This window comes from Ruditapes philippinarum, unplaced genomic scaffold, assembly GCF_026571515.1.
Source record: "Ruditapes philippinarum isolate M1 unplaced genomic scaffold, ASM2657151v2 ctg5031_1_1_1_1, whole genome shotgun sequence".
NCBI classification, from domain to species: domain Eukaryota; kingdom Metazoa; phylum Mollusca; class Bivalvia; order Venerida; family Veneridae; genus Ruditapes; species Ruditapes philippinarum.
In genome coordinates, this window is record NW_026863685.1 from 45024 (window position 1) to 58199 (window position 13176).

The window sequence follows — 13176 nt, forward strand, 5'->3', positions numbered from 1 at the left end:
ATATAGTGTTTTGGACATATTTTACGCAAGAACATGGATTTAATTACGAATTTTCAAGTGCCCGTGAGAAACCAATTTGAAATTTTAGGTGAGCGGGAAATGGAGGTAACATCAATTTTGAACTCTGATACAAGTTGTATATCACGCCAAGAATTCGAAAATTCATCCATTGATAAGAAATTGACAGTTATTTTCGATGAATTGAAATTCATAAGGAACGAGCAGGTTAGTTGTAGCACTAGTATGCTAACATTCCAGAAATCGTTGTCACAGGTGAACGATAAACTAGGTCATGTTATGAATGTAACAAATAATCAGACATCCCTTTTACGAACAATCGCTTACAAATCAATAGACTTGGAAGCTAGATCACGTAGAAACAATTTAATTTTTCGTGGTTTCACCGAAAACAGAAATGAGAACTGCTATAGAATATTAGTTGACTTCCTAGAGAGAAGCTTGGACGTGCGTGAAAGTGATATTTATATTACTAGAGCACATAGATTAGGCAGTAGAGTCCAAGGGAAAAATTTTAGCAAAAGACCTATCATAGCTAACTTTCGTGATTATGGAAATGTGGAGCTGATTATGAGTAGGGTCAGTAAATTGAAATATGCTCAGACAGGAATTTCAATAGATTATGACTTTCCGAAAGAAATTCAGGAAGCAAGGTCAAGGCTTTGGCCCAAATTTAAACATTATAGAGCTTCAAACCCGAGGTCCAAAGTTGTCATCGTTTATCCGGCAAAACTGATAATGGACGGTCACTTAATTCATGATGAATTACCGGATTGGAATCACTACCTGAGAAGAGATCGATTACAGGATATAGAATATATTGGCGCTCAAAATGGTCACAGTAACCAACATCAGATGTCTGAACCCATTCGACAAAGTAAAGTCAGCACTGACAAGCCGGTTCAGGATAATCCGACACACACTCCTATACATATGCAGCATTCCAATCCGCAATTTGAAAACGTCACGCCACAGAATATGGCAGAGGCTCCAGTACCAAAATCACATGTGCACAAAGACACAAATCAATTTGTACAGCAAGATACTGAGTTGAGGCACTATGAATCCCATCAGCAGCCTCACACATTAAATAACACAGAAATATACGGTGTAAATACAGAACACAAATCGTATACGAACACAAATACTGGGGACCGTGCGAGTTCGAGCTTTACATTATCTCAAGAGAACAGCAACGGACATTTTGTCTCAGATCCAACACATACCAGCGAATCATGCCTCATTAATACTTTTTCAAATGAGAATGACACATCCACTAGTACATCCCTGTCTGATACAGCAAATTTAATATCGAGTGCAATTGTTGTTAATAATGAAACTCAATATTTAAATAAAATACTCACCTCTGTTTTATCACAAGATAATTCAGTCCCAACTGACAAACACCAAAAGACAAATAATCCAAGCAATTTGAGTAACGATACACAATTTGTAAACACTTCCTTGAATTCAGTACACAAAAATGGCTCGACACATACAGAAAAACAATCAGGAGTATCTCATGTTTCTCGTGCAAACAACCGTAGTATGCGTAGATCAGTGTCAGCAAGTCCATATAGAGGAGTATCTAATAATAGAAGTAAAAAACCCACCAATGCTAATAATAGACAGGTGGAAAACCCATTGTCAGCTGAGCAAGGTCATGTGTCTAAAAATATATAGGATGAACTGGAGGAGGTGCGCTTGCGCTGTGTACTTTTAAACGTGCAAGGTCTAGTTACAAAAAGAATAAATAAATTAAAATCAGAGTTATTAATAAATATCTTTAAAGAAAATGACATTATTATGTTTACAGAAACTTGGACAAATGAATTTTCAGATATTTATATGGAAGGGTTTGAGCATTACGTTTTAAACAGAACTCTGACTAAGAGTACATGTAAACGCAATTCCGGGGGTGTTATCATTTATGTAAAAGACTATCTTGTATCCGAAAACACGTTGTTATTTACAAGTCAAGATGATATTATATGGATCAAAATTTCTGCTGAAAAACTCTGTATTGAAAAAGATCTTTTGGTCGGGTTATGTTATGTTTTGCCCGACGACAGCAGCCGACAATCGGTAGTTGAAAACTGTATTTTTGATCGATTATTAGATTCCGTAGTATACGGAGAAAATAACTGTGAAAATGATTGCTATTTGGCCTTATTTGGTGATTTTAACTCGCGAACATCTACCCTTCCCGACTACGTGTCACATGACATATGCGATCACATGACTATGCTACCAGAAGATTATATAGTGGATACAGAAATGCCGCGGTCGTCTCAAGATCAAGGTCATGTTAATAATAATGGACGGCTATTATTAGATTTTTGCCGACAGACTGGTTTAAGAATTTTAAATGGTCGAATAGATGAAGATTTAAATTTAGGCAAATATACATTTGTTAATCATCGGGGTTGCAGTTTGATAGATTATGTATTATGCAGGAAAGAAATGTTTACGTTAATTGACAGTTTCAAAGTTGATGATCCAAATATTTTATCGGATCACTGTATTTTATCATGTTGCTTTAAATTTAATAGAATTTGTACATTACAGAATGTTAAAATACACAATCAAGTACAAAATTTTGTTGAATCAAAATACATATGGAAAAATAGTTTGAAAATGGAATTTATTGACAGTTTGAGTGATAATGAAGTATCACAAAGTATTGATTTGTTGTCAAATGAAATTTCAAATTGTTGTACATATGATAGTATTGATAATTGTCTTACTAATTTTGAAAATATATTAGATAAAGTAGCATCACCTATTTTAAAAAAGAAATTAAAACCACAGTCGGACGAGATTGTTTATAATTGTGAGAATGATAGTCCATGGTTTAATGAAGAGTGTTATGAAAAGAGAAATAAATTTTTACATACTCTTAATGAATATAGATTATTTCATTCGGATGAAAATAGAGAAAATATGGTAACTGCTAGAAAAGAATATAAATCATGTTTGAGAAAGAACAGATACAATTATGATAAGGAGAAAACATGTAAGCTTTTAGATAGCAGATTTAAAAATGCACGTCTTTATTGGTCTATGTTGAAAGAGTCTGCAGGTATAAAAAGATCAAATATACAATTATCGTCTTTTGAGAATTATTTTAAAGCTGTTAATAATCCAAATGATGTATTTTTTAATCCTGACGAAGATATTTTATATTTTAATGAAAGATATTGTGATAATGAGTTTAAAATTATGTTCGAAGAATTAAATGCCATCATTTCAATAGATGAAATTTATTTAGGAATAAAACAACTTAAAAATAATAGATCGGGTGGTCCGGATCTTATTTTAAACGAATTTTTTATTGCTGGTAAAGAAATACTTGCTCCCGTGTTATCTATTTTATTCAATAAAATTTTTGAATTAGGATATTTTCCAGAAAAATGGTCTCAAGGTTATATTATTCCTTTGCATAAAAAGGGCAGTATTAATAATGTAGATAATTATAGAGGTGTTACATTACTTAGTTGTTTGGGTAAACTCTTTACTCGTATTTTAAATAACAGGCTAAAATGTTGGGCGGAAAAATATAATGTGTATGTCGAAGCCCAAGCTGGATTTCGTTCTAATATGAGTACTACTGATAATGTTTTTGTTTTGAGTGGGTTAATAAATCATGTATTAAATCAAGGTAAAAAACTGTATACATTGTTTGTAGATTTTAGCAAAGCTTTTGATTATGTTACAAGAGATAACTTATGGTATAAAATGATTAAATTAGGAATCAGGGGTAGAATTTTAGATGTATAAGTCTGTTAAGTCAAGAGTTAGATATTTAAATGAGTTAAGTGATGAATGCACATGTACATTAGGCGTTAGACAGGGAGAATATTTATCTCCTTTTTTATTTTCATTATTTATAAATGATATAGAAGACATTTTTCTGCAAAATGGAGAAAATGGTATTGATGTTAATATGTTTAAGATATTTTTATTGTTATATGCTGATGACATTGTTATATTTGCAAATTCAGCTGAAGAATTACAAAAGTGTATGAATCTACTAAATGATTATTGTAAAACTTGGAAGATGAAAGTTAATGTTTCAAAAACTAAAGTAATGATTTTCAAAAAGGGCGGTAATTTACCAAGAAATTTAGAGTTCTATTTCGATGGTGAGCAAGTAGAAATTGTAAATAAATTTTCGTATTTAGGTATAGTGTTTACATGTGGTGGATCACTTTCAACAGCACAAGATACATTAGCAGGTCAAGCACAAAAAGCGATATTTAGATTAAATAGATATTTGTATAAATTCACTTTTATATCTCCTAAACATAAATTGGATTTATTTGACAAACTTGTTACCCCTATTTTAAATTACTGCAGCGAAGTATGTGGTTTTACTAATAATGTGGCAATTGAAAGAATTCACCTTCAGTTTTGTAAAAGAATCTTAGCGGTAAAGAAAACAACACAAAATGATTTTGTATACGGGGAATTAGGTAGAACAAGCTTAAAATGTACACATTTTTTAAATATTATCAAATTTTGGATAAAAATTATTCATTCACATGAAAACAAATATGTTCATAGAGTTTATCATATGTTAAAAAATGATTATGAGAATTTTCCAAATAGATTAAACTGGTGTTCATCATTAAAAGAATTACTATGTACTCTTGGTTTCTTTGATGCTTGGCTACAGCAAAGTGTTGGCAACATTGATTTATTTTTGTATTTTGTAAAACAAAGAATAAATGATCAATTTATACAAAACTGGTATAGTAGAATTAATGAATCAAGCAGAGCCTTATTTTATAGAAACATAGCTTGTTTTCAATTTCAGCCTTATTTAGAATTTTTCAATGTTAACAAATTTTGTCAATCAATGACCAGATTAAGAGTATCATCTCATAGATTAAATATAGAAGCAGGAAGGTGGACAAGGCCAATCAGAACACCAGTTAATGAAAGAAAATGTAGTGTTTGTAATTCCCTGGAAGATGAGTATCATTTTATCATGGAATGTCCCTTATTTATTAATCTAAGAAAACAATATATTAATAAAAAGTTCTGGAAACGCCCAAATATGATAAAGTTTATTGAATTGTTAAAATCTGAAGACAAAAAAGTTGTACAGAAATTAGGGTTATTTATTCACAAGGCTTTCATACTCAGAAATGAATATTTTTTCAGTAACTAATAAAGAAAATGAATTTAATATACACATGGTAGAATATAATTAATGTTTGTAAAAATTATTCATGTAAGATTATTTACCTTTGTCTTATAACCTTTGTTTTCGCATTTTTCTAAAGGTTAGAAGATGTTTATTGGTAAAATTATTTTTCAACCTGTATTATGAAAGGATATATATCATTACCTTGCATTTCATTTTCGTGTAAGGTAGGGTAGAGAAAATAATGATGTATATATATTACAGAGCAATATGTTAAGATGTAAAATGATTTATACGTGCAGTCATTATATGTATATAATTACATTTCTTTTATATGTATCTAAATTAAATACAAGTTTATATATGTTACCTCCTCCCATATAGATTCTTTTTGGGAATGTATGGGTGTCATATTGCTTTTTGTTAAATTCATGCACTGTTCGTCGTATGTAGATATTTGTGCTATGTTTATCCTCATGGGCTTTTTAGCCTAATGGAATATTGAATAAAACTTTGAAAAAACTTTGAAAACATATACAACAATATATTTATCGACTTTTCACTCAATCAATGTGTCAGATAAACTACAAAAAAGCAATGGTTTAATTACAATAGTTGTTATTGAATTTTGTGTAAAATTAAATACACTATTATATGTAAATAAATCATTGGTATAAAATAAATATTGCATTAAAACGCTATTGACATTGTCAGTAGACTGTCCTTACATAATTTCATGCAGAAAAAATGACACAGTGAAATTATTGAAAGTGTTAAGTGTTGCTATCATTATAGAGCCATGCACTTTGAATAGAAAATCTTGAAAATGGTTGGACTGAAAAGCGAAATAAAACATATCATCTTTAAATGCAATGGTTTAGTTAAAGTTTATATCGTCCTTTATTTTTAATTAATATCAGTATGTCTTAATCTAATACCCGTAATATCCAGATCTTATTGATCTATTGATCATGTAATTCATAGTGACTGTTTATATATAAATATAAACTAATGCAAATGATTTTATGTTTTTTATCACGTGGAATTCAAAAGAAATAATTCCTAAAATTATTAGTAAAAATAAGAGATCTTTTTGTTGAGAATTGAATTTAACACGTTTCTCTTTTTTTCAAAAAGATTTACCTTGTTGAGCAAATGCTTTTTTATAAACTTTAAAATGAATGATTGCTTTTACATATAATTGAAATCTTAAGAAACATTTATATGTTTCATTGTTTTTCTTATAAGTTTGTAATATGACCTATATAATAAGCTCTTATCGTCACCTTTTAAACTAGAATATAGCACTGATCTGAAATTAGATTTTCGTTATGTCATCTCAATCAAAACTTTTCAAAAGTGGCATCATTTTGTAGTGTCTCTTATTGACGTTATGTGTTTCTGTTTATTTTTCAATGGAAGCATTGTTTTTGGCTGTAATGTTTAAAATTGTATCAACATTAGAATTGAATGATGCACTTATCAAAAGAGAACACATAAAATCAATTATTCTGACGAATAACATCTGATATGTTATGCAATTAACCTTCTTAACTACATATTGCTTATATATATACATGTATATAAGGCATACTAACACTCTACTAAAATCATTTTTCTTTCAGAGAAGATGACCGTAAAAGCTGAAGTTTACAGAAGGTATTTCTATAATATATGCCATGTTTAACGCCCTTTATTTACGTTTAAATCATAATCTTGATCCAATATTGGCATAATTGTTTTATTCCTTCAAATACTTAACTTAAACTTAACTCAGCTTATATTGTTTTGTGTAAGAGATGAATACAAATTATCGTATATAGTACTTAAATTACAGTAACACTTTTAAGTTATCCTGATTCGTGTACAATAGAAAATTCAATGTTGTTACACGTTATCATTATTTCTTACTCCCTGTACTCTTTCTTTTACTTAATTTCAAAATCTGTCTTATTCGATTCCAAAATATGTTTTGCAATGCTTGCTATAACCCTAACTAATTGCTTGCCTCTGTAACCTCTCTCATATAAATTATGTTTTAGCTTATACAGAATTTATTTTAGTTCGATGCTGTAAAAGAAATATTCTTAAATCCGTTTCTGGAACCAACCAGTACTAAGCAATGAGTTTAACGTTTCTTGCTGAAGAACAATTTGTCCTTGGCGTGGTTTGAACCCCGCAGCCAGATATGCTTATTTCTTGACCGACCGGTCAACTACTCGGCCATTTTCAATTTGTCAAGGCAAACATGTATGAAAACATTCAAAACTTGTATGTTCATACTATTTACAAGTTATATACATTGTTTCAACTTCAATCCGTTGTGCTTTTAGTATCTGTATCTATAATTGAAATTTCCGATATTTTCAAAGCATATCAAATAGCTTTATAAAATACGAGTACGAAAATCAACGGATTTCTTTTCAGAACATTATTTTAAAGGGTAATCAGACTGAAAAACGTATGAAACAATATTCATTTCAGGGACAGCAATCACTTTATAAACAATGTTTTCCTAATCAAATATATGGGATTTTAGATATACGCACAAAGACATCACACCTCAGTTTAATGTTGTCGGAAGTTTTAGACAAAACTTAACATGCAATAGGTGAGTCTTGTAACGACATCATTTATTTATTTCAGTACGGACTTTGATAAGATGGTCAAGATATTTGTAAGGTGATGATGACAGAAAATCTCACGACTGATGGTCAGGGATGAAGATACAGCATCAATGTCTAACAATAAAATATTAAAGTGTGACCGTACACTTTAAGAAAATTAACATCAACAACTAAACTAAATACGGAAAAGAAACATCATAACAATTTAAAATTATAGACTATAAGACATTGAAATAAAAATGAAATTCCAACTGTTAATTTTAAATTATAAATCATAGGCATATGTGGACATGTAAACAAAATTATAACTTACTGCCCAACGGCTTTTTACTCACGGTGTTTGATATTGTTACGTGTGTTATTCTCTTTCGTTTGCTATAAAAATACTTTAATAAAGAAAGAAAACTAACATTTTTGATGATGTATTTGATTTGAGTAAAACTTTTGAGACATATTAAATTTCACTATCAATATGTTTATAATTGGACAGGATAGAAGGAAAACTTTCATTAACCAGCTAAAATGACTTTATAAATCAAATATAATGGAAACTATTTATGTCCTATAAGCAGTGCTGCATTGAACCCTGCTTAGTTCGCCCAGTTTTTTCATTTATTGTATTGCATATCAGTTGGAAATATATTTTGTAGAATCAGATAAAAAATCAAATAAGAATGCAATTAAAAGTGTATGTTTTGTGCGTTCCCTTTGGCGTTAATGTCTTCTGGCAAGTGATTCTCAAAGTCGATTTAAAAGATTTCAGTCCGGTCTGCAAATGTGTACTTTTTATATAATTTCAAGATTTAATACTGCGTAATTGGTTTTCTTACAATTTACTGTAATTCACTTCAAGTGAAGTTATGTAACCATTTCTTGTAAAAATCGGTCGTTTCTTTGCACATGATAGCAAATGTCACTTACATGTAACTTTCAAATTTACATATGTTTAACCATATCAATTCTTACTTTTCCGGAAGCAAAAATTGAGCCCAGCCTTTTGTCAATATCCGTGCAGTCTGACCAGGCTCTTCTATACAGTTGGCTAACTTTTAATTGTCATCTTGTGATATCCTTAAAATTGATTACGGACAGATCCCAAAATGGGAGCTAAGGAATACAGCGGGTTAACATGGTTAAGGTTTAAATTCATCAGCGAAAAATCGTTCAAACAAATTTATTTTAGATATAAAAGGTTTTATTTTTCAAAAAGAATTTGAATATTTTTGTAAAGCCATTCAATACATGAAAACATACTACAACATTTTGTTTCATTTTTAACATAAAATTTCTGAATGATTCATTCGGTGTCTAAAAATATGGGTCCAGTTTCTTTACCAGTATCATATAAATATATATAGATGTTTCAAAGAGATTTTTTTTCAATGCACATTATGCTAACCACACAACAATTTGAATTCTGAAAATATGTTCCGTAACTGAACCATGATTATTGTTAATGTAAAGGAATTGTTTCATTTTTTGTAGGATTTTGTGTATATAACTGAATATAAAGACTTTGTCATTGTTATTTATTGGACATTATATTTGCAAGCCTACTAAGTGAATAGGGTTTCAATGCTAAGACTTGTTTATTATGTTTATGTTTATTATTGTTATAATCATATTAACTACAATGACAAACTGTTAGTAAAATGTACATGTAAGCACTACAGTTTGTTACACACGTTAACTAAGTTGTTTGTTTTAATATTTATTTAATATTTTGTGATTAAAAGTTATAACAAAACCAACAGAATCTTATTTTTCTATGCTTTTCTGTTATTTATGTCTTAGAAATTGAACTTCGATCATAATTTGGTGCTACTCTCGAATAAGCTAGATGCTTTACAGAGATTTGTTCTTCAATGCACAAAAAATACCACATAAGAATATGAGTTTTGAAAATAAATGATTGATTATATCTAATGAAAATAATGGTTTGGATACCTGCATTATATATCATAAGGTAAAGTTAAATCCATGTTTTCGTTTGAGGGAAGTTATGAAGTTTCAAACTTTGATTAAACAACAAAGCATTTATCCATTATCATTATACAATTGAAAGCGTATCATTTTCAAAGTGAATTCCATCAAATTGAGGGTTGTAAACCTATTTGTGCCTGGTTTGAATGTTGGTGCTCATGTTTTGAGATTGAAGCATCAACGTTCCATAAACCTTTTGGAAAGATAACGCGAGCGCGCACATACACACTATTTTATAAATAGTTACTGCAGAATTATAATTACATATGTCACAACGTTATTCCGAGCATTTTGCTACCCCTATATTTCAGCAACAAGTCCTAAACAAACATGCATTGTGACTACGTTAAATGCTGTTATGGCTATCAGCTTTCCCAAGAGTGTACAATGTAAATATTTAACCATTTTGAGAGAATTATTTATGAATTTGTCTGGTGCAAACTGGATTAATCATGTTCTGTAACTGATTGTAACAATTGTAATATAAATCCGTGGTTACACTGTCGTTACACAATTTCATGCAGAAAAAATGACACAGTGAAATTATTGTAAGTGTTAAGTGTTGCTATCATTATAGAGCCATGCCTTTTGAATAGAAAATCTTGAAAATGGTTGGACTGAAAAGCGAAATAAAACATATCATTTTTAAATGCAATGGTTTAGTTAAAGTTTATATCGTCCTTTATTTTTAATTAATATCAGTATGTCTTAATCTAATACCCGTAATATCCAGATCTTATTGATCTATTGATCATGTAATTCATAGTGACTGTTTATATATAAATATAAACTAATGCAAATGATTTTATGTTGTTTTTATCACGTTGATAATATAAGGAATGCAAAAGAAAATAATTCCTAAAATAACTAGTAAAAATAAGAGATCTTTTTGTTGAGAATTGAATTTAACACGTTTCTCTTTTCTTCAAAAAGATTTACCTTGTTGAGCAAATGCTTTTTATAAACTTTAAAATAATGAATGATAGCTTTTACATATAATTAAAATCTTAAGAAACATTTATATGTTTCATTGTTTCTTATAAGTTTGTAATATGACCTATATAATATGCTATTATCGTCTCCTTTTAAACTAGAATATAGCACTGATCTGAAATTAGATTTTCGTTATAAACTTTTCGAAAGTGACATCATTTTGTAGTGTCTCTTATTGACGTTTTGTGGTTCTGTGGAAGCGTTGTTTTTGACTGTAATGTTTAAAATTGTATCAACACAAGAATTGAATGATGCACTTATCAAAGAAAACACATAGAATCAACTATTCTGACGAGTAACATCTGATATGTTATGCAATTAACCTCCTAAACTACAATTGCTTATATATACATGTATATTAGGGATACTAACACTCTACTAAAATCATTTTTCTTTCAGAGAAGATGACCGTAAAAGCTGAAGTTAACAGAAGGTATTTCTATACTGTATACCATGTTTAACGCCCTTTATTTACGTTTAAATTTTATCTTTCGCTCATCAATCAATCTTGATCCAATATTGACATAATTGTTTTATTCCTTCAAATACTTAACTAAAACTTAACTCAGCTTATATTGTTTTGTGTAAGAGATGAATACAAATTATCGTATATAGTACTTAAATTACAGTAACACTTTTAAGTTATCCTGATTTATGTACAATAGATAATTCAATGTTGTTACACGTAATCATTATTTCTAAATCCCTGTACTCTGTGTTTTACTTAATATTTTAAAATCTGTCTTATTCGATTCCAAAATGTTTTATGTAATGCTTGCTATAACTCTTTACTAATTGCTTGCCTCTGTAACCTCTCTCATATAAATTATGTTTTAGCTTATACAGAATTTATTTTAGTTCGATGCTGTAAAAGAAATATTCTTAAATCCGTTTCTGGAACCAACCAGTACTAAGCAATGAGTTTAACGTTTCTTGCTGAAGAACAATTTGTCCTTGGCGTGGTTTGAACCCCGCAGCCAGATATGCTTATTTCTTGACCGACCGGTCAACTACTCGGCCATTTTCAATTTGTCAAGGCAAACATGTATGAAAACATTCAAAACTAGTATGTTCATACTATTTACAAGTTATATACATTGTTTCAACTTCAATCTTTTGTGCTTTTAGTATCTGTATCTATATTTGAAATTCCGATATTTTCAAAGCATATCAAATAGCTTTATAAAATACGGGTACGAAAATCAACAACATTATTTTAAAGGGTAATCAGACTGAAAAAACGTATGAAACAATATTCATTTCAGGGACAGCAATCACTTTATAAACAATGTTTTCCTAATCAAATATATGGGATTTTAGATATACACACAAAGACATCACACATCGGTTTCATTTTTATTTTTGGAAGTTTTAGACAAACCTTAACATGCAATAGGTGAGTCTTGTAACGACATCATTTATTTTTTTCAGTACGGACTTTGATAAGATGGTCAAGATATTTGTAAGGTGATGATGACAGCAAATCTCACGACTGATGGTCAGGGATAAAGATACCACTTCACAATAAAATATTAAAGTGTGACCGTACACTTTAAGAAAATTAACATCAACAACCAAACTAAATAAGGAAAAGAAACATCATAACAATTTAAAATTATAGACTATAAGACATTGAAATAAAAATAAAATTCCAACTGTTAATTTTAGATTATAAATCATAGGCATATGTGGACATGTAAACAAAATTATAACTTACTGCCCAACGGCTTTTTACTCACGGTGTTTGATATTGTTACGTGTGTTATTCTCTTTCGTTTGCTATAAAAACACTTTAATAAAGAAAGAAAACTAACATTTTTGATGATGTATTTGATTTGAGTAAAACTTTTGAGACATATTAAATTTCACTATCAATATGTTTATAATTGGACAGGATAGAAGGAAAACTTTCATTAACCAGCTAAAATGACTTTATAAATCAAATATAATGGAAACTATTTATGTCCTATAAGCAGTGCTGCATTGAACCCTGCTTAGTTCGCCCAGTTTTTTCATTTATTGTATTGCATATCAGTTGGAAATATATTTTGTAGAATCAGATAAAAAATCAAATAAGAATGCAATTAAAAGTGTATGTTTTGTGCGTTCCCTTTGGCGTTAATGTCTTCTGGCAAGTGATTCTCAAAGTCGATTTAAAAAGATTTCAGTCCGGTCTGCAAATGTGTACTTTTTATATAATTTCAAGATTTAATACTGTGTAATTGGTTTTCTTACAATTTACTGTAATTCACTTCAAGTGAAGTTTATGTAACCATTTCTTGTAAAAATCGGTCGTTTTTTTGCACATGATAGCAAATGTCACTTACATGTAACTTTCAAATTTACATATGTTTAACCATATCAATTCTTACTTTTCCGGAAGCAAAAATTGAGCCCAGCCTT

The 13176-nt window shown here is 29.6% G+C and overlaps 1 protein-coding gene across 4 annotated transcripts in view; it reads left to right on the plus strand.

Annotated features, from left to right (window-relative positions):
* LOC132722982 (dual specificity protein phosphatase 14-like) overlaps positions 1-12927 on the plus strand; it is a 39239-nt gene extending 26312 nt beyond the window's left edge. The window contains exons 3-4 of one of the 4 annotated variants that reach the window (XM_060707625.1): positions 11173-11206; positions 12205-12927. In XM_060707625.1, coding sequence (XP_060563608.1) covers positions 11173-11181 — 9 coding nt within the window. In that variant the 3' untranslated portion in view covers positions 11182-11206; positions 12205-12927. Of the gene's footprint in view, positions 1-6795; positions 6830-7816; positions 9543-11172; positions 11207-12204 lie in introns of those variants that run through there. The other 3 variants (XM_060707623.1, XM_060707621.1, XM_060707620.1) reach the window with 3 other exon arrangements.
* The last annotated feature ends 249 nt before the right edge of the window (positions 12928-13176 follow it).